Source organism: Podarcis raffonei, chromosome 7 (genome assembly GCF_027172205.1).
Source record: "Podarcis raffonei isolate rPodRaf1 chromosome 7, rPodRaf1.pri, whole genome shotgun sequence".
NCBI classification, from domain to species: Eukaryota; Metazoa; Chordata; class Lepidosauria; order Squamata; family Lacertidae; genus Podarcis; species Podarcis raffonei.
This window is the reverse complement of record NC_070608.1, coordinates 41385216-41409027: the sequence shown is the minus strand read 5'-3', so window position 1 is coordinate 41409027 and position 23812 is coordinate 41385216. Positions and strand designations below refer to the sequence as shown.

At 40.9% G+C, this 23812-nt stretch overlaps 1 protein-coding gene across 27 annotated transcripts in view; it reads left to right on the top strand.

Annotated features, from left to right (window-relative positions):
- Window positions 1–23812, top strand: part of DTNA (dystrobrevin alpha) — a 192650-nt gene that overhangs the window by 137192 nt on the left and 31646 nt on the right. For 15 of the 27 annotated variants that reach the window (XM_053396224.1, XM_053396223.1, XM_053396237.1 and 12 more), the window contains 7 exons: window positions 40–145; window positions 984–1150; window positions 3893–4017; window positions 12225–12305; window positions 15169–15258; window positions 20987–21064; window positions 22290–22382. In XM_053396224.1, coding sequence (XP_053252199.1) covers window positions 40–145; window positions 984–1150; window positions 3893–4017; window positions 12225–12305; window positions 15169–15258; window positions 20987–21064; window positions 22290–22382 — 740 coding nt within the window. The remainder of the gene's footprint in view (window positions 1–39; window positions 146–983; window positions 1151–3892; window positions 4018–12224; window positions 12306–15168; window positions 15259–20986; window positions 21065–22289; window positions 22383–23812) is intronic. The other 12 variants (XM_053396226.1, XM_053396247.1, XM_053396246.1 and 9 more) reach the window with 5 other exon arrangements.

Below are 23812 nucleotides of genomic sequence, written 5' to 3'. Positions count from 1 at the left end.
TGCAATGCTAAATTGTTTCTGCTTTGTTCACGTAAACAGAAAAAAGTCACACTGAATGCTTTTTTGGACACTCTCATGTCTGATCCTCCACCGCAATGCCTGGTCTGGTTACCACTTCTGCATCGATTGGCAAATGTTGAGAATGGTATGTAGTCAAAGGATGAGGGGCATGTGGAATATCAATGTGGTTCACAATGATTGTGTTTTCCCCAGGAAAGGTTATTGTTCTTGAAAAGGAAGAATGGCTAAGAATGTGGTGCCAATTTCAATTCCTAATGATAAGGTCTGCCTTGTCCATTGATTTCAATGTGCTCAGACATACTGAACTCAGCATAGTTTCAGGCTGCAAGTTGTAAACCTAGTTAGTGTTGTCCCTCTTGCAAAATCATACACAGCATAAACTGATATGCTTGCTACCTTTAGTATCTCTCCTTCTGCCTTTGCAAGTTGACCACAGTAGATTCTTCACATCCACACTAGTCCTAGGATGGAATTCAACACTGCATTAATACAATTGTTCCGTCAGCACCAGTATTTCTGATTGCCAGACAGAACAGTCTCCCTTAAGACTCCCTCCATGTGTTATTATGGAGGTTTTCCTGACTCCCCAAAGCACATTTGGGGGAGTAGTGTGGGGAAGAGAGGGGGGAAACCCCACTGAGCTACTGGGAGTCCTTCTGCTGGCTTCAGCTAGTGCACTGGGTTAGTTGAATCCAACCCCTCATTCTTTCTTCCACGCTTCCACATTTTCCTGTTTTGGTTTTCTGCTGCTATAAGAGGTTTTTTCTTAGACAGTAGCAGATGCTTGTTTGTCTTCAGAGAAAACTGCGAAGCTTTTAAATTTCAGGAACCTTAAGAATAACATTTGCTGTGGAAAATGACTTCAGACACAAAAGCAGGTTGCTAAGACCTGTTAGGGGCTTCAGTTTTAACGCTGCGCTGATTGTCTTTTGTTTTGTTTTTAAATCCATCTCCCCTTGTAGTCTTCCACCCTGTCGAGTGTTCCTACTGCCATAGCGAGAGCATGATGGGATTTCGCTATCGATGCCAGCAGTGTCACAATTACCAGCTCTGTCAAGATTGCTTCTGGAGGGGACATGCCAGTGGTTCCCATAGCAACCAGCACCAAATGAAAGAATACACGTCATGGGTAAGGGAAGGTTCATGAATTGCTGCAGACTGTTTGAACTCCACCAGTCAGAGAAAATCTCAAGGATGGGAGTTGGAACTGACCGAATCGTTTTCCCTTAAAACCACATATAGGAAACTAACTTTGCCAGTTTAGCTAAGCGTCTCTGTAATGGAGAAGCCCCAGTTGTGGTCCTTGTTCCCAGTCAGTTCTGAGATGAAAAATGGGAAGAACTGAACAGTATGGCTATCCTCAGTGTGGATTTGAGCAGTCCAACATGTTAATACTGTTCTGGATGTCAGGAGAGCTGCAGGAAGGTCTTGGAATATAAAACTATTTCCACAGTAAGTTGTTCATTTTTGTAGGACATAGTCAAATATGTTGGCTTTTCTCTCATATTATCTGCTTTATATGATAAGAGATCTATATCTAAAATGGAATCTTAAAAATCTAGATCTAAAAAGAACAATGGAAGATGTTGATTTACCATTCAGCTACTTTATGAAATATGTTTATATAAAGTCAGTAGAAGTGTAGGCATGCTATATATTCATTAACATTCAGCCACCATAGTTTCTTAACCTTTTTCAGACTATCTCTAACAACATGAACTCTATATTGCACTCAGATGAAACATATGTGTGATCTTGTCTCATTTTGGTAGCTGCCAGTTAGCTACGGAGTCAAGTGTAACATTCTAGTTCTAGTTTACAAGGCTGTGAACAGCTTGGAACCAGTTCTCTAAAACATTGCCTCCTTCTGTGTAGACCATCCAGGTCTCCATAATCTGCACTGGTTACCCTGTTAGCATGCCATGGTCCACAGGTATACATCTTACTGTGGGGCAGAGGAGGGTTTTCTCCATGGTGGCGCCTGAGCAGTGAAATGATCTCCTCTCAAAGGTCAGGCAGCCTGCAACCATGGAATGTTTATGTCAACAACTGGAAGTATACCTGTTTACCCGGGCATTTCCCTGACTTATTATTGTTGCTGCTGCTATTATTATTATTATTATTATTATTATTATTATTATTATTATTAATTTATACCACCCTTCATCTGAAGATCACGAGGCAGTTCACGATACCAGTGCCAGGTATTGGTGGTTACTGCAATTTATATTTTAACTTTGTTTATTGAACTGTTTTTATTTTGTGTGTTTTGTTTTATTTGTTTGTAAACCACATTTTAGCTTCTTTTTGAAATTAAAGGTAGCATGTGCATTCTATTATTAATAATATTTAATAAGCTTATTTCTATAAGAGTCCCAGTCTATGGCCCCCTTTAGCCACAACTCAGTTAATATAAATTTCTGGGACTTAAAGTCATATCATATGTGAGTCTATACACATTTGAGTCTATGCAACAGATTCTATATATAAAAAAATAAGTTACATGCTTTTAGATTCACAAAATGTTTAGGGGTATGTGTACCCCTGCGTTCCCCCAGAAAAAAAGCACTGAATACAAAGAATATCTTACCTGAGAAAGCTGGAAAGGAGGGAAGTTCAATAAGGATAATGAAAGCAAACTAAGCAATTGCAGTACAAACAGCATTATATATTAAAGCTGGTGCTTCTGAAATTAGAATGATATATAATTGGCAATGATTAAGAAATTAGGGTTGCCATATTTCAAAAAGTAAAAACCAGGACACCCCGAAAGTTGCTGAGAGCTTTTTTTTTTTAGGATAAAGTGCCGCCTTTTGGAAATCCCCCCCAGACGTCAATTCCACCTTTGACATCCTGATAATGTCCAGTAAAATCCAGACATATGGCAGCCCTAAATAAATGAAGATAGGTAGTGCAGAGTTAGGTAGTGAATCAGGAATATGGAAAATATTATTCTAGTAATGGCCTCTGAACTCACACTTCTTTGGCATGGATCACCATGTTTTAAGTGTTTAAATTATTAAGGACTGGGTAAAGAGGGCCTGAATGAAGTATGATTCACTGTAATTATGTTATTTTTCAATCTAGATTTTGTGTGTGTGTGAGTCTGGTTTGATTGAGTGTTGTGCTGATGTTTATCACACAGCTTTTTGTACTGATGATGTTTACCTTAGAAACCCAGTTTATGCAAAGGTCTGCACAATTAGAAAACAAACTGTATCTGATCCTGCCTTTGTTCATGGGTAGAAAATTCTGCCTGGGGATCATACACTCAGGTACCTGGTTCCTTTACTGGGGGGAAAAAAACCTCATTTATACCCTTGATAGGCTACTAAAGGAAGTGTACGTTCTCTATACATATCTGTTTGTTGTCCCTAATCCTTTTAGGGCAAACATGGTCTTTTCAGTCATAGAAATGTTTGCTCTCTTCCACTTCTAATTATGTCATCAGCAGCTTTTCAAATGTACTTTTCACCTGGGATTGTGCCAGTGGAGAGATCAGATGCAGGCCTTGGGTCCTCTCTCCCACTCCTCTCACTGTGGGAGAAAGGAGAAAGATGAACTGGGAGATTCTGCAGCTTCTCTCTCTTTAAAGGATTTTATTTATTTTATTTCTATACCTCTTTATATTTTTAATAAAAAATCTCAAAGCAGTTTACAGCATATTAAATCAATAAAACAATAGCCAGGCGATGTTCCTCCGGCCTCATGAGGATGCAACTCAGGACATAATACGGAGCCACTGAATTGGGGTTGGGGTGGGGGCCTTTAACTAGTAGAGCATTGCTTTGTTTCCCCATAGTTCTGTGGTTGCAAAAACAATTTAAACCTTACCTGTCCAAATTACCTTTACCTTCCTTGTTCCTCCCAGAAATCACCTGCTAAGAAGCTAACTAATGCACTTAGCAAGTCTTTAAGCTGTGCTTCCAGCCGTGAACCTTTGCACCCAATGTTCCCTGACCAGCCTGAAAAACCTCTAAACTTGGCTCATATTGTGTAAGTATTTGTGTGCTCTGTAGATAATATCCTTTGTTCTTGGTGACCTACTGTTCATCCTGGTTTGAAGGCAAATGGAGGGAGGCCTCTTCATGTGTTCTCTAGAAATGCTGCTTATTAAACTATCCAATTGTATTATGGATTTAAGCATAACTTAGCTTCATGATACTGAAAAGTAACGGGAAACACTGGATCTTTTTTCCCCCCATTTTTGCTTAGCATCATAGTATAGCATTCTGAAATATTGGTGTTTTTTTTTAAAAAAAATCAGTTTAGTGAGTCTTCAGTATACCAGGAGGCTAGAGCTGAATGATTCTGCTTTGTTTTGACCAGTGAAACAGTTAAATATCTAAAAGGTAAAGAAAGGAAACTAGAAATTGACATGCTCCAATATGGAAGCAGATTTCAAATTATTTATCTTACCAGCTCTCTCAAAATTGAGATTTTCTAAAATACATGCCTCAGTTCACACGAAGGCAATGCTTTCCTTCAGGAATTACAGTTATGAATTATGAAATCTGATATCCTGTGTGAGACAAGGTGGAACAAAGGTGCTTTGAACTGTTTCCTTTAACTGTTTCACATAGCTATGCCTTGATTTTTCCATAACTTAGATATGTATTATGTGGCAGCTGCAACGTGCTCCTTTTAAGAAGTAGGGAAGCGCAGTCAAAAATGTAGGAAAGCTACATTTCTACAAACTAAAGAAATTGCCAAATGAAGAAGTAGGAAGTTCATCCCTCAGCAGTCTTTTCAGGGACTCTGTAAGTCAAGGGTGAGGAACCTCTAGTCCTTAGGCCTAATGAGACCCACTAGGCCATTTTGGCTAAGCCCTGCCCATTGGCCCTGCATCTGACATCATATATGACATCAGAGTGGCTGGGCCAAAAAAAAAAAGTTTTCAGGCACTGCTGATCAGATGATTGATGGTGTCTGCAAAGCCATTTGCAAGGCACTTTGAAGCTCTGTTGTTACTGCTTCAAGAGAGCCCTGCATAGTTGACAGTCAGCTGATAGTTGGGGCTGTCCTAAGGAGTTCCCCATGGGATGTAAAGCACTAGAGCAGCCTTTCTCAACCTGTGGATCCCCAGATGTTGTTGAACTACAATTCCCATCACCCCTAGCTAGCAAGGCCAGAGCTCAGGGATGATGGGAGTTGTAGTCCAACAACATCTGGAGAACCACTGCACTAGAGGAAGTGCATTGAATTCAAAATGCTTTCTCATAGACTTCAAAGGTCCTCCCTATAACTGTTCAGCAGTTCCAGCAACCTCCTCTGAACTTGGACAGGTGTCAGTTCACCTGCTATCATTAGGAGACCTGATGATTTGACAGGTAGACAGTCCTGCCTACCTGTCAAAGTTGGCCCACAGGCATGGGAGAAATAAGTATCTGGAGTTGAGGAAGATACTGGTGATATCCAGGAATGCAGAATAAAAACAACCTTGATAAAAGTATTTACATGAAGCACTCCATATGCAGGACAGGAGTTCTGATTTCTGGGATTGTGGTTCTGTGATAGGTGACTGGCATGCTAATTCAGCATGTTAGAATCTGGCAAGCTAGAGATCCAACAGCAGCCATATACATTCTAATCACTGCTGCTTCAGATGTCAATCAGAATCTCCATTCCTATCTCTGTGTACATAACAATTGGTGTATTTTCCCAGCACCGGTTACTCCAAACTCCTATGATATGTATTTTTCACCTCTCTTTGGAAACAGTCTTTACAAAAATGGTGTTTGGAAATGGCTTTAAAGCAGGGGTAGCCAATGTGGTACTCTCCAAATGTTATTGAACAACAACTTCCAGCATCCTTGACCATTTGTCACACTTGCTGGGGCTGATGGAAGTTGTAGTTCAACAACTTCTGAAGGACAACCACATTGACTACTCCTGCCTTAAGGCATGCACAGAGGAGCTTCTGCCACTATAGAGTTGTGAGAGGATAACTTTGTAGCCTCAAAAGCCTGCTCAAAAGCTTAGTTGGCTTAAAAGAAGCAGCATGTATTGTAAGCTCTGGACTTCCTTTACTGCTCAGTTCAAAATCAGATCAATAAGAAGTAGGCTTCTGATATTCCAGTGATTTCTTCTCTAAGTCCCTAGAGCATCTGAGTGACTTGTAGATAATTATGTTCCCACAAGCACTTTTAAATTATACATTCATATAGCTGAATGGGCACAGATAGTCAGCTGTTTAGATAGAATCATTCTGACAAGGATAATTCCCAGCATATTCAGATAATAATTGTGATTTGCTTAATGGGGTTTGGGTTTTTTTACGGTAACTACTACTACTCCTGTGGTTCTTAAAGTGGTTCAGATCTCCATCACAGAGATTTATTTTTATGTTCTGTGTTCCATTTACCTCAAGTCAAAACTTCCTTCATGTGGCTGTTCATTCTGTATTCACTGTTGCATGTGTTTTGTAGAAAATACAAGGAACATTATATTACATAATGACTGTCTGTGGTTGGCAGCACTGTTGGAAGTCACTTAGCCTGCTTTGACATGAAGACTCTCATGCAGATATTAAATACTGGGCTATGATTATTAACTAAGATCAGTCTAAAGCAATGAGCTGTCATTGGAAGACTGAACATTGTATTGTTCTCATTATGATGAAGCTGTAATGGAAGCACACTATTTGTTTAACCTTCCCAAATCATAGAATCATCGATAGTGCTTTTCAAAACAGCATCTTACTTGATAATTCCTTTTAAATTAAATTTGCACCTGCTAAGAATATTAGTTTGAAATGCTAGACCCTCTACTTATTCCATTCCTTAGATGTCAAAAATAAAAGGTTGACTACTTAAGCCAGGGATGGAGAACCTGTGGCCCTCAAGATGTTTATGGAGTCTATTTCCCATCAGCCACAGCAACCATAGCCAATGATCAGAAGTGATGTGAGACCACAGTGTTTGGAGGACCACAGGTTCCCCCACCCAGGTTAAATGGAAGCAAGCTACTGAAAAATTGATGAAAGCCAAATGAATCAAGCAGTTATGCTCAAAAGGAAACATTTTTGTGAATAGTTGATGTAATTCTATGGTTTATAGCTGAGAGCCATAACATATTGATGAGAGTTTTGCTATTTAGTTCAGGTTAGTATAGTTAGGTCTTCAGACTTGCCCTTATAGCCTTAAATGAAAATCGCAAATTAGCCAGTACCTTCATGGTTTAAGAAGAAAAGAATAACTGTATGGGGACTTCAAATAAATATGCTGCAAATATGTGTATTTTTCCGCTTGAAAGATCTTTCTGTTTGAAGCAGAGCCTTCATTCCGCCCCACACCCCCACATCTCCAGCTGGGGCCAACACCAAAATGCCTTCCTGCAGCATTCAGATACCAAGCTATTTCTTCCTCTACCCCCTACCTCTCTCAGTGCCTCCTGAAGAAGGCCACCTAACTCTCCTACTTGGCAAGGCCCTGAACAACTACTCTTATTATACTATATCTCCACTTGCAAAAATCTGAGGAGGAGAGAGAGAAATGTGAAATAGAAGCAAAACATGATCCTCTTCTTTGCATTATCCAGGATCAGCTACTCTATAGAAAAGGACTTCTGTGTACATCTTTTCTACCTGTATTTTTATACAGAAGGCAATGGCTGCAGTTCACTAAAGTTTGTTGAGATCATATCCCAATAAGATCAATGCAAGAAAGTATTTTTTCCATCATTTTTTTGTGGGAATTGTTCACTTATTGGAAGTGTGCAGAGGATTCAACTTTTGTCACAATTAGCTTCAGCTGGACTAGAGTCAATCTATTCACATACAAGAAAATATACCAGGATTCGAAAGGGAATTGAGCACTGTTCTTATAAGGATTTCAAAAACAACCAGCAATCTGGTCTCTTCTGATCCTAGGACAGGTGTAGGGAGCCCAGATGCTGCTGAACTACAACTCCCATCATCTCTGGCTATTGACCATGCTTGCTGAGGCTGATGGGAGTTGTGGTTCAGCAATATCTGGAGGGCCAATGTTTCCCCACACCTGCCCTAGGACATTACCTCCTTCCTAAGAGAAAATATCTGTTCCTGACAGTGAGAATGTTTGTTATTTTATTTTCACTTTTTCTGGTGGGGGGGATTGAAAGCAACGTTGAATACAATAATACAGAAATTAAAATGAACCAGTTGTGGAGCGAGCATCGTATGCAATACAGCTGATATAAATTAGCACAGGGGGAAAGATATGCTGCATGGATTCCTTGGGAATATATTCTTACTCGACTTATTTTTATTCTTAAATGTAATGGAAGATAAACCGTATCATGAGGAAAAGCTCTAGGCAAGCATCCCAGCAAAAGGGGTATTTACAGCCACTTTTAATGGTAGGCTTCATGTAAGCAAAGTCTTCCTTCCCCCTGCAGCAGCCACTTACAGTAAGGACAGAAATCTTTTGTAGAGCTACGCTTGCATTTGCACTTTCATTATACGCTGGTTTTAACATTGTATTTACTACCATGAGTGACTCTACCAGTGTAAGTGGGGGCACAGCAGTAAACACTTGGTTCAAACGTTGTTAAATTCCATTGAGTAAATGCTGTAAGCAACCAAGTAGTTTTAACTCCCTATATAGCATCAGTGAAATGCACTCGTGGCATGACCTAAGAAAGAATGACCTTTCTATCTTAAAAAAGAAATCCCTTGGTAAACTGCAATCTTGAATTTAACATTTTGCATGATGATATTGATATGTTCACTGAGATACTGCAGCTGCTCACTGTTTTCCATTGATACTAGATTCTGCCCCAAGGGTTTCATGCGATGGCGGGTGTTCAATAATGGTCCCATACAGGACTTGGACAGGGCTAGTGAAGGACATGGGTGGAGCCTAGCCTCCCCTCCCCCCACCTCTAAACCACAGAGAAATATAAAACCTCCCCACACACAAACACATTTCCCCCTGTCTCTCCATGCAGGGATGAGAACATCCCAGCACATAATTCCTTGTCCTCCTCACTAAGTTCTCTTCACTAAGCAGCTGGAGAGTCGTGAAGGTCAGAGGCACACAATGAGATCTCAGCAATCCTATCCCAAATCTTCTCCTGCTGATTGGTGCTGGGAATAGGTGAGGAGCTCTCCCATCCAAGTGCTTTGCAACTGTACCCGCAACCTATAGTGAAAATGGGATGTGTGGGCTGCACAGAAGTTGTCTGAGGTCCACCTGTGGGCCATGGGTTGCCCATATGGGATTTAAACACTGTACCTGTCTGTTGTAATGGCCATTGCCTACAAACAAGCAAATGCAACCACTGGCTGACTACAACTGTCAGAGTCTCTACAAAGTGTTCATCAGGTTTTGTTAATTACTTATTAGCTATTGGAGAAAGTTCAGTATTTAACGTATATTTTACTTGACTGCCATCAGGAACATCTTAAATGTCAACAGCTTGATTTTCATATTTACTGCATCATATCCTATAGCTGGGATTCAAGATCAAGCACAGACAAGCACTTGCGAACACTGAGCTGGAGTCTTTCCTTTTCTTTCCATTTCACAAACTGATTTTGATACACAGTTGAATATGGGAAACTCACCTGAGTTTCAAATGCAGTTCACTCCCCTGAGCATTAAAGGCTGCTTGCCATATAACATGGGGGAAGAGCAGGAGCAGATATAATCAGCTATTTCAACCCAGTTAACAGAGAGCGTACACATTTTTCAAATTCTAATCTGTACCAGCTGAATTTGAGAAAAGTGAATATTACGACTGGTAGCCATATATATATTTAGCTCGGGCAGAAGATATAGAAGCATGATTAGTCACACCAACAGGGTAAAGAACAGCTTCTATCCGTGGGCTGTTAGGGTGCTGAATGAAAAGATAACAACAGGGCAACTGACTTTCGGGTTTGGTGGGTGTGCGTCAGTAAACAAGGGGAATTAAGACTAGAGAGCTGAGTGGGGGTGCTCGTGTAATCTCACTGTATACAAGTTGTACAAGTGACAATAAAGTATTTCAATTTCATTTCAATATATATAGCCTCTAAATACTTTCAGTGTTCTGGACATAGGAATTTGCTAGAAATTCTGACAAAATAAATAACTTGTTCTCTTATGGAGATAAACTTTAGTATCCCTACATGCATGACCCCATCATGGGGCAACTTGTCAGGAGAGAGGGGCTGAGCCTGTAAGATGAGTATTAACTATGGCATAGATAGAATTTCCCTAACTTTGACACTTTCTAAAAATTAAATCTTTCAACTTAATTAATAGCTTCTTTTTATTTCATTTTTTGCTGCAAAAGAGATACCTGGTAAGTAAAGCATTACCCCTTAGTACATTTTTGATATGGTTGGAATTCTCATACAAATTATTGAGTATGCAATTTTATTTCTTGGGGGGGTTCTTTTTCTACCATCAACCTTTTTCCTGAAGTCTCTAGGAGATCCCATGACTAGAGAAAAGGGAGAAAGGGATCCAGATTTTGACTGGGAATCCTTCTTTCCATGCCTGCTTATTACTACTGTGAGAATACAAGACCCAAGTATGGGTGGAGGAATAGGTGCCTGGGGACTGCAAGCCCATTACCATGAGGAAACAGTTGATGATAAATTGTAGGACATCACTGAAGATGTTTTTGCAAGCTTGTACCTATGTATTCTAGGTGGTGAAGAACAGATCTCGTGAGATTTGCTGGAGCCAATCAGAAGCACTATTAAAACAGAATCAACATCACTCTGAGCAGTGAGCTGCAGGCTTAGCACCTTCTCTGGAATAGTGAAAGAGAAAGAATTTATATGGGAAACACTTTGACAGCCTTCCCTGACCTGGTGCCCTCTAAATGTTGCTAGACCCCCAACTCCCATCAACCCCAACCAACAAAGTGTTGATTTTTCTCGAGAACTACAAGAATTCCTTAGTTCCTGCTGGGATTTGCTATTCACAGGCAGGAGGAGCCAACAGTGACAGCTTACTGCTTTCCTCACACAGCTGGCTTTTGCATATTTGGCATATATGCACCGCATACAGGACCTGTTTCTGCATGCAGGTTGCATTCTCTGCAACAGAGCCTTTGATATTACATTGCTGAAATGCAAATATTTGGGGTTGAGATGTCCTCTGTCAGAGGGCCCAAGTACAGAACAATACACAACCTGTGTTGCAGTCACTGTGTACATTTATACCATGAAATAACCTAAAGTTCCTCATCATCGTAAGAATCATAGTACAATTCCTATCTGAACCTTCTAAACAGCAAATGAAGGATAAGTCTTTTACAAAACTCCTGTTGTATGTGTCTTAGTCAACTCCACGTGATACTTGTATATTTCAAATTCCCCTTCATTGCTACTTGAACATAACACCTTCAAGCTTAAGGAAAAACTGAATCCTCCTCATCATAAATGTGTTATTGAATAAGTGGATTCTGTTTGGTTCTTTCCATTTGTAATCTCTAGTGGGCTGATGTTCCATGTTAACATGTGATGACTTTAAAAATTCAAATAATGTCTACAATCTGAATCTGGAGTTGTTGTGTGAATTCTGCACCAAGTGGATCCCCTGGTTTTCACCATGGCAAACATACTAAAGGAACTGTTTGCTGTGGCATTGTGAAAATGTAAGTTCATACAGCTGTTACATATGAAGGACTCCCTACACAGAAGCTTCCACACAATTTAGGTTTAAAGCAGCCACTATGTGGCCATCTAAATTGAGATTTTTTGTTATTAGAAATGGAAATTGAGACATTTGAGTCAGAGAGGGCTCTCAAAAAAGGGACTGTGTGCTTCTTTGGGGGAAAAAATCTTAGAATATTAAACCAACAAAAAGTCAAACAGTACAGTTTGAAGGCTGTTGAAACAATTCTACATCAATTCTCCTTTATGAACTGCTTCCATTAGCTTTGTAAAAATACAACACAGTCAATGATTTTACTGAAGCAGAATAGAGCAAGCAACTTGCACACAGAATACTTAAGAATCTAAAAAAAAGAGTTTTTCTAACACTCAGACCTGTTACTTCATGTAAAAGTTAAGTGCAAGTGTTTACTCAGGAGTAAGTCCCAGTTCAATGGGGATCACTCCCAGTGTGTTCGGGATTGTAGCCTTTATTTTTTAAAATATAGATTTAGAGTACAAAAATAGAATATTCCAGCTTCTTATTGACTAAATGTATTTGTGGGTGTTGAGCTTCTGTATTTGATGCACATGATAAACAATATACTTCTTAACTGTTTTTTTTTTCAAGGCCTCCCAGACCAGTCACCAGCATGAATGACACATTGTTCTCCCACTCTGTTCCTTCAGGAAGCCCTTTCACAAACAGAAGGTGAGTCCTCTTCCTGATATGTTTTCAAATAAGAGATCTCAAATACCTGTTTTATTGTATAACTTCTCAAACTTCATGAAAGCAGTAATGGAAAACAGGCATAGAATGCTCAATATCTTCATTGTTTTAAACTGAGAAACTAAACTTATTTGTTACATTAAAATCTCCACTTTTCTTCCAACTCTGCTTTGTTTCATCAGGTTCGCTACATCCTGTGCTTTCAAACCATGCCCTGGGTTCAGAGATGCACGTGAATACAGGGACATAACATCTCCACTCCAAATCACTGATTTGTTGGAGGCAGAATGAGCAACAACCTCAATAACTCCTTTTTTTTTCTCCTTCCTCCTCCTCTCACAATCCTCCCTTGGTTATTAAGCCAGTTTTCTGTGACTAACAAACTAAGAAACAGCAATTTAAGTATTCTATACAAACCAGGATTGTAAACCATAGTTGGATCCTAGTTTGCAATCCTGGTTTGTAGGGAACACTTAAATCAGTCTCCTGGCTTGGAAATCACAGGGAAACTGTGATATAACAAACCAAGAAGTTACCTCTGAAGATGAGTATACAAGATGAGGAAAGATGAGTCATTGAGCTTGCTATTCATTCTCCAACATAGCATTGTTTGTTGAAATTGAAGCATTGAGTTTGATCCATAGAGTTGCTCGTTTAGGTGCTTTTTTCCTTTTTTTATTTTTTTGTTCTAGTGACACAGAATTAGGGATGTTTGGGGAACTCAGTCTTTGCAAATTCAGATATGAACTGACCTGATCCACACTTCCTGGACTAATGTGCAGATGAAAATATAGCTACCCATTGCATTTAGCAGGTCTTGACAAACAAACAATCATGTATGTTTTAAAATGCATGTTTTAAGAGGAAATACATTTTAAAATACATATTTAAATGTGATTTTTATGTGCATGCATGCAGATTTCTTTTATTTTTAAAAAATCACAGATTAATGTGGAAATGGGCTGCAATGCATCTACAGGTGAACCCATGCAAAAATTACATGGACCAGAGAGAGAATGATCCGTTCATCTCTAATCAATCCAAGTCAACTGTGACCATAGAGATTAGCAGTAGGACTGGTTTGAGAAGCATGGCCACAGTATGGAACGGGTTGGGATGCAATCCATAATCAGTTTAATCCAGAGGGTTGAAGCTTCCACAAGATACATCTGAAAGTATCCTTAGAAGCAGACTGTAGGCACATAAATACCAAGGAACAGATGAGGACCTGCTGCCAAGTTGTTCTGATATGAAAAAACACACACAATGATTTAAGGATTCTATGTAAGCTGAATCCTGGCAAACACCCACTTATTTTGTGTTTCTTGATAGCTTGCCACTGAGATGGCTTAAGTCACCCTTCACAATTCCTTTTATTGCCCCTCTAACCTGTCATTTGCTCTTTTGGAGCAGGGCTTGCTCAGTCCCTTCCACTTCACTGTCTTTTCCACAATTTGCTCCCTCCTTGCTGCTCTTGCTTCTTTTCTCAGACTCTATTTTAACTTTTCAATCGCTCACTATCCTCCTACGGCCTTTAATTGCATCCACTTCTTTGCCTCTAGCCTCCCCCTCTTTCCCCCTAACCAGTGTTTTTTTCTTTCTCTGCACTGCTTCACTTATACTCCTTTCTGGCTGTGTCTCAATTTCTCTGACCATCTCTCATCACTTTCCCTCCTTCAGACCTTCTGCTCCTGTTGTATCCATTCTGCATTTATTAAGCTGCAGGTTAGATGTCTCCATGTCTTACAGTGCATTGCTCTGCCCCACCCCAGGGGCAGACTTTGATAATATAATGCCCTCGGCACGAACAAAATTGGGCACATCCCCCAAATATGTCTTATTTTCACAATAATTCATTTTGGCACAGTTGCTTTTTAATGGATTGATACGGTGGTATTGTTGTTGTTGTTGTTGTTGTTGTTTATTTTGTGCCCCCTCAGCTCAGTGCCCTGTGTGGGCGAAGCACTTGCACTGCCCTAAATCCAGTGCTGCCTACCTAATATGATCCACCTGGCTTGCCTCCCTGATAGCAGGGCAATATGTTTGCCATCCTTTGTGTATTTAAGTAAAGGAAGATTCCAAGATGTTTGCTGAAATGGCTTGCTGGGCAGGATTGAGCCTCTATGCTAGCTTCCCAGTAGGTTGGCCACTATTGCTTCCCAGAAAAGGAACAGTGACAGGGAGGTTGGCCCAATGCACTGGCAGGAGCACTGGATTGGCTCTGCCTGTTTGCCCTGTGCCAACCTCCCTCCCACTCGCCACTCTCCATCCGAATAAGCAACAGCAACCCACTTGGCCAGAAATCCAGCATAGCAGCTTTGCCTCACCTGGTAAGCTGTTTCTCGATGTTTGTATGCAAAGGTTGATTGTACTCCATGTTCAGGTACTATGAATTGGGCATGGATGAAATAACAACTTCCTAGGTGCAAGGAGGCTTATTACCTGAATATTGAGGTTCAGTCCCCTTTATTGCCAGCCAAGTTTTGTTATCCATGTCAACTGTTGTCCTATTCTGTGATGGATCCCAGAGGTCACTTGTCTAAATTTTCTTTGAACCTTATGTTTGTTTCCCTCTCCCAATTACATCTCAGTGAATTAATGTGCAGTTTGATCCAATCGTGGTGGGGTGGTTGTTTTTGTGTGTGTGTGTGTGTGTGTGTGTGTGTGTGTGTGTGTTTTGCTTCCAGTCCTTATTAATTTGAAACCTTCATTCGTTCATTCATTCATTTATGTCAGTATCCTACCCACTATGGCTGTAAACTAAATGCTTTCCCCACCAAACGTATCCCCATGTATTTCTGTTTGCACAGACTGTTAATGAGATTTCATTGTTTGAATCATTCAGGTTACATGAGGGTATAAATGTAGCCAGTCCTGTGGCTGATGAGCACTCTCTTATAAAGCTGTATGTAAATCAGCTTCACAACAATTTACGGTCAGTATAAGAAGAGCACTAAACTACTAACTGATGTAGTTCTGTAGCTAGTACATTAAAATCAGTATATTAATATATTAGTCATTCTTCAGAAGTACTAACGGGGGCTGTTTTTTAGACAAAGGAATACTGTGGTTTTAATGAGACTTCAAATGGATCTCATGCTGAGCTTGAACCGTCCTTTTATCTTGCATTTTGCACAGGGCAAAGTATTTAAATGAATAACATGCACTTGCCACAGTTTAACCCTTAGGTCTGCTGACCTGTCTAGTTTAATTTTAGTGCCTTTCCTCCAAAACGCAGCTCAAAAAGAAGCTACATAATTCTCACAAAGACACACCAATTCACACAGGGATGCAGCTTCCCACATATAGTTGAGGTTGGCTTGGCAAACCAGTTACAGAGTGGGCAATGTTAAATTATGTACAATCAGCACAGCTGTGAGTGATGCCTCTCAGTGTCCCTAATAGCCAAGTGGACCCACTAAGGACTACAGAGGGTTAAAATAGAAGTCGTTTTAATGGTGTGTTCGAGTTCTGTGCTTGGGATTCCCCATACATTTTTCTTTACAAAAGCAACTGCAGTGGCTCTGATCCAGACTGACAGCATGGGGATAGGATTTAACCTTTTCATCTGGTGCTGTTTCCCTGCTGAAATATATCACACACACACTGCAGCTTGCCACTGACGCTGCCATTTGTGAAGAGACATTGAAATATACTGTAAACATTTAAGTAGATGGTTGGTTGTGCAGAAGTCTTATTTTAACATAAAACTTGGAAATCTATAAAACCTGCTTTTTATCTCAGCAGTCCTGGGTGTTTCTTGAATGTTATTACATATATTCTGTTGTTTGTGACCCTGACTTACTAAGAAGGTAACAAAACAATATAGTAAAATAGCAGCATCAGCATCTTTTATGTTATAGTAGTGAAGAAAGTCTTGCAGTAAGTGTGAAATGCCTGTATAAAATCAATGCATTTAATATCACTTGAGTTTACTGTACACCACATATCTCTTGCTCTTTGTTCACTGTGGACATTATATTTTAGAGGAGCTGTACTCTTTGACAATAATTTACTATCCAGTGTAATGAAATCTAATAGTCTATGTTGCTCTTTCACTTTACTTCCCATAAATATTTTTCCCATGGAATTCTAGTGTATAGCACTGATTCATACATTCATCAGTGATGCTCAAATAACATGGTGCTCAAATAACTTCCACATAAATATTCTGGTGTTGCCCCTATTTGTATGGTGAAACTACCTGTTCTTCATCCCCTACTTGTGGGCTTCCCAGAAGCACCTGATTGGCCTGATTGGTTAAAACATGTTGACTAGATGGACCTGTTGGTTTCCTCCAACAGGGCTAAGTTTATGTTCTTAGTCACGTATATGCAATTTTGGAGGTCTAGGAACAAGCATAAAAAACTGCATGCATGAACCATGCCTATCTTGATTTTTCACATACTTAATTAAAGCCAGTAAGTCCACAGAGGGAATTTTTACAAGTGATGTCAAGAGCAAATTTTATCACTTGTGAATTACTGTGACATAGATATTGAGCTGTAAACTCACTTTAAATTGGGCCAAGGGCTCAGAATATGAATATAAATGTGAATTTTAAATGTTTGATGCACTGTTTTGTTTATATGTGAACGGGCACAATTGTGAATGGAAATTTTAGTGCCAATTCTGTGCTCTTAGGTTAGAAGTGGAGAAATTATATAATGATGGAAATGTTCAGAAAGTAGCTTTGTAGCATCTATGCAGAGATGTGAAATTTTAATGATGGTTTCTGCATGCCATGTACAAACACCCCTATTTTGAACACTGGGTGTTAGACTCAAAGTTACTTTGTTAAACCCCTGGGTGCTTTTTCTGGGACAGGATTATTATTATTTTTAAAGCATGATATTTTCTCTCCTGGTAAAAGCAACTAAGAGGTTACTGGTAAAAATGTTTAGAAACAACAAGCTTGGACAAGGACCATAAATGATTCAGTTAACTGTGAGTGTTAGACTCATTTCAGAAAATGGTAGATGTCACACTCTTTCTGTTAGATAGCTAAAAGCATACTCATGCCATTTTTATAACTGAACAACTAAAACCAAACTGTTACATCAAACTGATATAAAATGTAAGTTAAGATAGGAAGAAGTGAATGTGTGCGCACACCAGTGGCGTAGCGTGGTGGGTGCCAGGGGTGCCGGCCGCACCGGGCTCAACATCTGGGGGGGCGCGAGTCCAGAGGGAAGGGACAAGTTCCTTCCTCCGCCGGGCTCCCCACCGCCACCACCAGCCTTGCGCCCTAGCACGCGCGCGCCCCCCGCCGCCGCTGCTGCGGCTGCGCTCCACTCACTGTTCGCAGGAGGAGCAGCCGCTGCAGCAGCGCCGACGCCGCCACCGACGCCTGGCCGGGCACGGGCAGCCTCTGCACCCCGCCGCTGCCGCTGCCATCCCCTTGGCCCAGCCACAGGCGGCGGCTGCTTCTGCCGACTGGAAGGGAGGAGAGCTCCGAGGGGCCTCGACGCGCCCTGCCCTCCCCAAAACCCTCCGAGAGGAAGCCAGCGGGCGGGCGAGGGTCTCCCGGCGGAAGGGGGCGCCGCTGGCTCCGGCTCTCAGCGCAAGTCTCAGCCGCGGGGGGGCGGGGGCGAGGACGGAGCACAGCTGGAAGCCCCCGGACCCGGCCGGGAGGAGGAGAGGCGCTCGCCAAGCCCGGATCTGGAGCGCCTCGGAGCGCGGGCTCCACCTACAGCCCAAGGAGAGGAGGGGGCGGGGAGGCGCCCGAGGGGAGGGGGCTTCGGCTGCCTCGGCCCGCGGGGGCTCCGCAAATAATAAATTTAATAAATTCCTGCTGAGCCTTTGGGGGGGGTCCTTGGCTCCTTCGCTCGCCCCCAGCCCCAGTGGCGTAGCGTGGGGGGTGCAGGGGGGCCGGCCGCACTGGCCGCAACATCTGGGGGGGCGCGTTTGCACTCGAGTGCTAAAATCCACGGGTTAGGGGGCGCAAATTACTTGCCTTGCCCCGGGTGCTGACAACCCACGCTACGCCACTGGCACACACAATAAATTGTCAGTCTTCAAAGTAATGGAATATCATCCTACACTTCCATTAATATATTATGGACATGATCTAATTGTGAAACTAACCCCATGAGCCCAATGAGTCTTTAAACATGTGGTTTTTTCCTGATCAGGAGTTGCCTATGTCACATAACTGAGGAGACTTTTATCGTGGCTAGTCTTATCCTCTGGTCATTACTACCATTTTGTGGGACTGAATTCCATATCTGAACTGTATTTGTCTGTACTGACATTCCAATTCACCTTTACTGGATTGCATGGGTTCTAGAACAATGAGAGAGGGGGAAATAAATCTTGCTATCCATACTTTGAATACTTATATACTCCTCTACAATGCCCACTCTGTTTCCAGACTAAAAAATTTCAGGTGTTGTAAAGTTTCCTCTTTCCAGTCCTGTGATCATTTGCCCTTTTCTGTACCTTTTCCACCTGTACAATATCATTTTTGAGGTAGCATTTGTATAGTCCATATCAGCTAATGCAATGCTAGGCTAGCTCCCAAGCCTTATTATTGAAAGAGAGAGTGATAATAGCGTCTTCTGGGCCTGGGATAGGGAGCCTTAGTATGTCCCTTATTGTGTTAATGTTGGAATTATGCCTTGTTTAACTAGGTTGTAACAAGATTTCTCTTCCATAGCTTAGCTACTGCCTTCTATTAATATCAAAGTATGTTTTAAAAAAACACACCCTTTTTCAGGGCATGTTTGCAACTGAGAAAAGATTTCATTGATACAGTGCTAGCACAAATATTTGTAAGGAAGCAAGATCACTGGCAGTCTGAGAAGTCTAGAACAGGTGGTGATTTTTCTCACCTTCATAGGAATATGGCATCATTTTGATTTGCTATGTTACTTAAATACTGCCTCTCTTTGCACTTTTATTCAGTTAGTTGATGAAAAACGAATGTCAACATACAAGTTACATGATATAGCTGAGAGCTGAGATGAAATCTCTCAGAACATATTTTTCTGAAATGATTTCTGGGACATTTCTTTTTCTCACCTAACTAGAAAAAGCATAACAGCTCAGGAGAATTTTACCGAAATATTCTCGGCACTTTTTTGTGTCTGGTGGTTGCTGTCTACCTGCTTCCCTTGCCCTTGCCCCCACCATACAATGCACCAGAAAAATATACTAGTTCCAATGCATTACAGAGAGTGCGAAATAGATAGCCTATTTGTACACAGCTGTAGATAATCACCATGTTGGAGAGTTTTTTGCTTGCTTGGGGGATTCCCCCACCTGCATTCTACAATGGTATGAATGCACCACATTGACACAGAGATCTGTGCATGCATGGTAAGGCCACCCATGCTGCAAAAGCCTGTGTCACCCACAAGATAAGTAGAACTAGAGACTGGAATCAGTTTCAGATTCTAGAAGCATGAAAGAAAGTCCACAGATGGATAACTTTTCTGAAGTAGTACTGAGTGGTGAACATAACCAGGAACAAACACTGTATCATTTGTAACCTGACGTGTTCACCAGGATCCTGTGGCCTAGATACAAATATGCCCCCCCCAATGTGCATATGAAGTGCTGCTCGTCTACTGAAATTTGAAGACTTACATTGTGTGGGTGGAACAATTCTCCTTTACATAGAACATTCCCAGTATTAAAAAGAATAGCATATTCCCTTGCACTCATGGAGTTCCAGCTGAACAATGGAACGCCACAGTTTTTCATATAATTCCCACTATGTGAAGCAGATATCACTGATTTCATGGGAAACCGCTTCCAAATTAGTGTGCTAAAATATTCTCTTCTAAGCCATCCATTTCAATGGAACCCAAACAGACTTCAGTCCCCATACTTTAGTAAGTAAAGGGTTCTCCTCCATTATACCACAACTACTTTAATCGCCTCTTATACGATGTTGTAAATGGAGAAATCCATTCCTCTACATGGCACACAGCCCTTTGACTATAGTATGCATCTTATTTATAATAGCTGGCATGAAAAGATTGCTATGGAATGGAGAAATCGGAATGGAAAACCTGGAGCTGAAAAGAAAGTATTTATGCTGTGTTTCAGAATTGCATCAAGAAATGTTGTGGTTCTGTATATATTTAAACATAAAAATGCAAACGTAAAAGGATATAGTAACGAATAAGCATGGTAGAGCACTATATAAGATCGTAATACTTTCCTATGTTTAAATCAGAGGTCATTTTAAAGAGAAGAACTGTGTCTTAACTTCATCCCCACCCCGCCTAGCTGAAATGCTACCCTAGAAAATGCTTTCTAAAGAGTTGGCAGCATAAAGTCTCACTCCACACAGTACGTGGCTTGCAGCTTAACAAGTTAAGGCTGCAAACCTAAATGTACCTTCCTAAGCTCCAATGAGCTTGGTGGATTTTATTTTCAAGTGGATATGTGTAGGATTGCAATTTAAATAGGGTTCTAGAAACCATTTTGGCAGAAGCTTATGATGTATCAGCTTCCTCTAAAATGTTTATAAATCAAAGAAGTAGACTTGTAGAAAATCACCATTCTGTTTTGTACAAATCTGATAATCTGTTTTAGATTTTTAGAGCAATTTTAGCATTATCTGTTATTTAAATCACTTACCTATGTTGTAGAGTTCAGTGGATTTCAGCCTTCATGGTTTACTGTCTTAGTTGTCCTGTCTCATTAACTAGCTCTCCTTACAAGAATAATGAAGTAGAGCAGAACAAATTGCTGGCTAGGGCTGCTCCAGCTTTTTTGAAAGGCAAAGGGTAAGTTTTAAAAAGTGCATCAGTAGCTTGCACTAACACAACTAAAGCAAATGCCTTCTCCTCTGATTATACTGTGTATTCCACAAAACATATCAATGGCAGAATTTTAATTTCCTCATAATTTATCTGCCAGCTGGATGAAGCACAAATAAACAGAGGCATATGAAATATAGTAGCACACGAGGTCTTGCTATGACATCTTAAAATACAGGTAATTCTACATTTTGATGTAGATTTGTGTATGCTTAGTTAAATTTTGCACTTCAGCCCTAAGAGCCAATCTATACAGATCGACCGATAATGGAGTGCACAGTTCGTAGGACTGTAGCATTTCATTCTGTATTGGGGAAATCAGGTGTTGTAGCTGCTTGGGCACCTGGGGTGGTATGAGCTGCCCACAGGGCAGGGCGAGCGGAGCTTTCATGGAGGCTGCCTCCCCCTCAGCTGTAGGGCAGATGCAAGCTTCAGGTTGCTGTTTCAGGCAGCTTGGAGCCTGCAGGCACCCGAGCCACCACATCACTCCCAGGAGAGATATGTGGCTTGCGCTGTAAGTGCCGCCCCCACAGCAGTGTGGTGCCCAGTGCGCCCCCACCCCCCAAGCTATGCCTCTGACGGAAATCACATGTTTGTTTGACCCCCTTGCATCAAAACATACCCAGCCACAAAAACCTTGCACATTGTGTGAGAGTGTTCTAACCTAACCACTAGTTTGCTAGGTCCAAAAAAACATTTTGCATGGGCAAGCATTCTGACATGAAGTCTTCTACATATCATTTGAAATGGTTCGTTCTAAGAACTGTGTCACGTGGTTGTTGGTTTGTTTCTTTTTGCATGTGTAGATTGGCTCGCCTGACTGATGTCAGCTGAATTCCCCTTTAAAATAAGTGTGCTTAGTATTTGAGCTAAAGGTTGGCAATTTCTTATGCTTCATTGTAGCACTAATCCAAGGCCAGATCCTGCATGGTCCTTGAGCATCTCTGCTGCTTTAGTTTTTGTAGGTGCTGATATTCTTGTCTTGCAGGCCCACTTTCTTAATATCTCTAAGTTCTACCTTGATTGGATGGAATTGATAACCATTTCAACACTTGTTTTATGAAGAGAGAGAAAATACATTTGACTGCTCATTTACAAATTCCCATTTCACACTCTTACTTGCTCCTGCTTTCTCTGTTTATTTCTCTTTGTCTGTCCGGACTATACCCTTTTCCCCCCAACCCTGTTTCAGGTTACAGTATAGCCTCGATGTTGCAGACAGGCTGGCTGATGAACATGTTCTCATTGGGTTGTATGTCAACATGCTCCAGAACAACCCCTCACGGTTAGTGCAGGCTGGGCACCTTGGTGGGGAACTTTAGAGACGAATCCAGGCCATTACAGAATGCAACTCCTCAAAGGACTGCGCAGAAACTAAACTGACTGGCCTGGTCCTCATTCTATTGGATTTCAGCAGTGTTAAATATTACAAACAGTAGAATCACTACCATGCACATTGATTTGTGTTAGTCTCTAAAAGGCAATCATTAGTGTGCTTATCAATATTATACATTCTCTGACCCATTTATCCTACTAACTGATCAACTGGGTGACAATCTACATGAGCCACCACAGAACTGCTGCATATGTAAGGAATATTCTGAAGTTTCTTTTTGTGTGAAATCTGTATGAAAATTCTCACATCCAGTTGTCAAAGGCAAATGATTTCACTGAAAAGACACACATGACCACCACTCTTCAGTTCACATAAAGTGTATGTTCATCATTACATATTGATCTACAACTTTCTTATATGGAAGTGACATCTGAATGCCTTGATGAATAGGCAGCATTAAATCCAAATACAGTAATCAGCATAATTAGGTGTTTTTTCAGATTGTACTGTTGGCAGTGGTTGTTACTAATAATTGTTTCTTTTGTGCTTTTAATGTGCATATTGCTTTCCTGGCTTTATGCTGTTTATACCTAAAACAGTCGTTTCAGATAAAGACAGTTACTTATCCAAGCATCCAAGGGGTTCATGGCTAAGCAGAAATTTCATCTCAAATCCCTCAGGTCCAGCACCCGATCAGATAGTCCATGCTAGAGTGTGTAGGACAGAATGCACAGATTCAAGTATTCTTTGGAGTATTTTTCCAAGTGAAGAAATACAATGGTTGAATAAGAGGATTTTTTATTTGCCTGCTCTGTTGCCGCTGTAGAGCTGTACGTTAGACTGATCTCAAAAGCAGTTGATAAAAGGTTGGTTGAAAGCATGCGGTGGTCCATCCTATAGTGTCTACAGAATAATGAAGGCTGGGCATCACACTCATGAAGTATTTAAGGTATGGGATCATGACTGAAATTTGGTTTTGGATTCTGTAAAACACAGCAGTATTTAAAAGGACGTCTTTTTCCATGTAAGACTGAAAAGCTCCCTGTGTTGTGACATGTGAATATATCCTTTTGCATGGTTAGATAACTGATGGCTATTTTCTGAACAGAGTGTTCTGGTATAATAAGCCACCCTTCTCTGTCTATGCTTCTTGCTAGCTATAGCCATTTACTTGTCATTTTTTTTTTATCAGTCAAATTGAGGCCCATTCCTTTTTGTATACACTTGCTAGATGGAGCTGATGTAGTTTGAGTCCACATGCTCAGTGCGCAAAAGAAACTGTGTGCCATGATAAACCCTTAAATTGAATGCTTTTGAAGGTTTGGATGGGTAAAGAAACAATGAAATGTGTAGTGCAAAACATATGATTATTGACATTC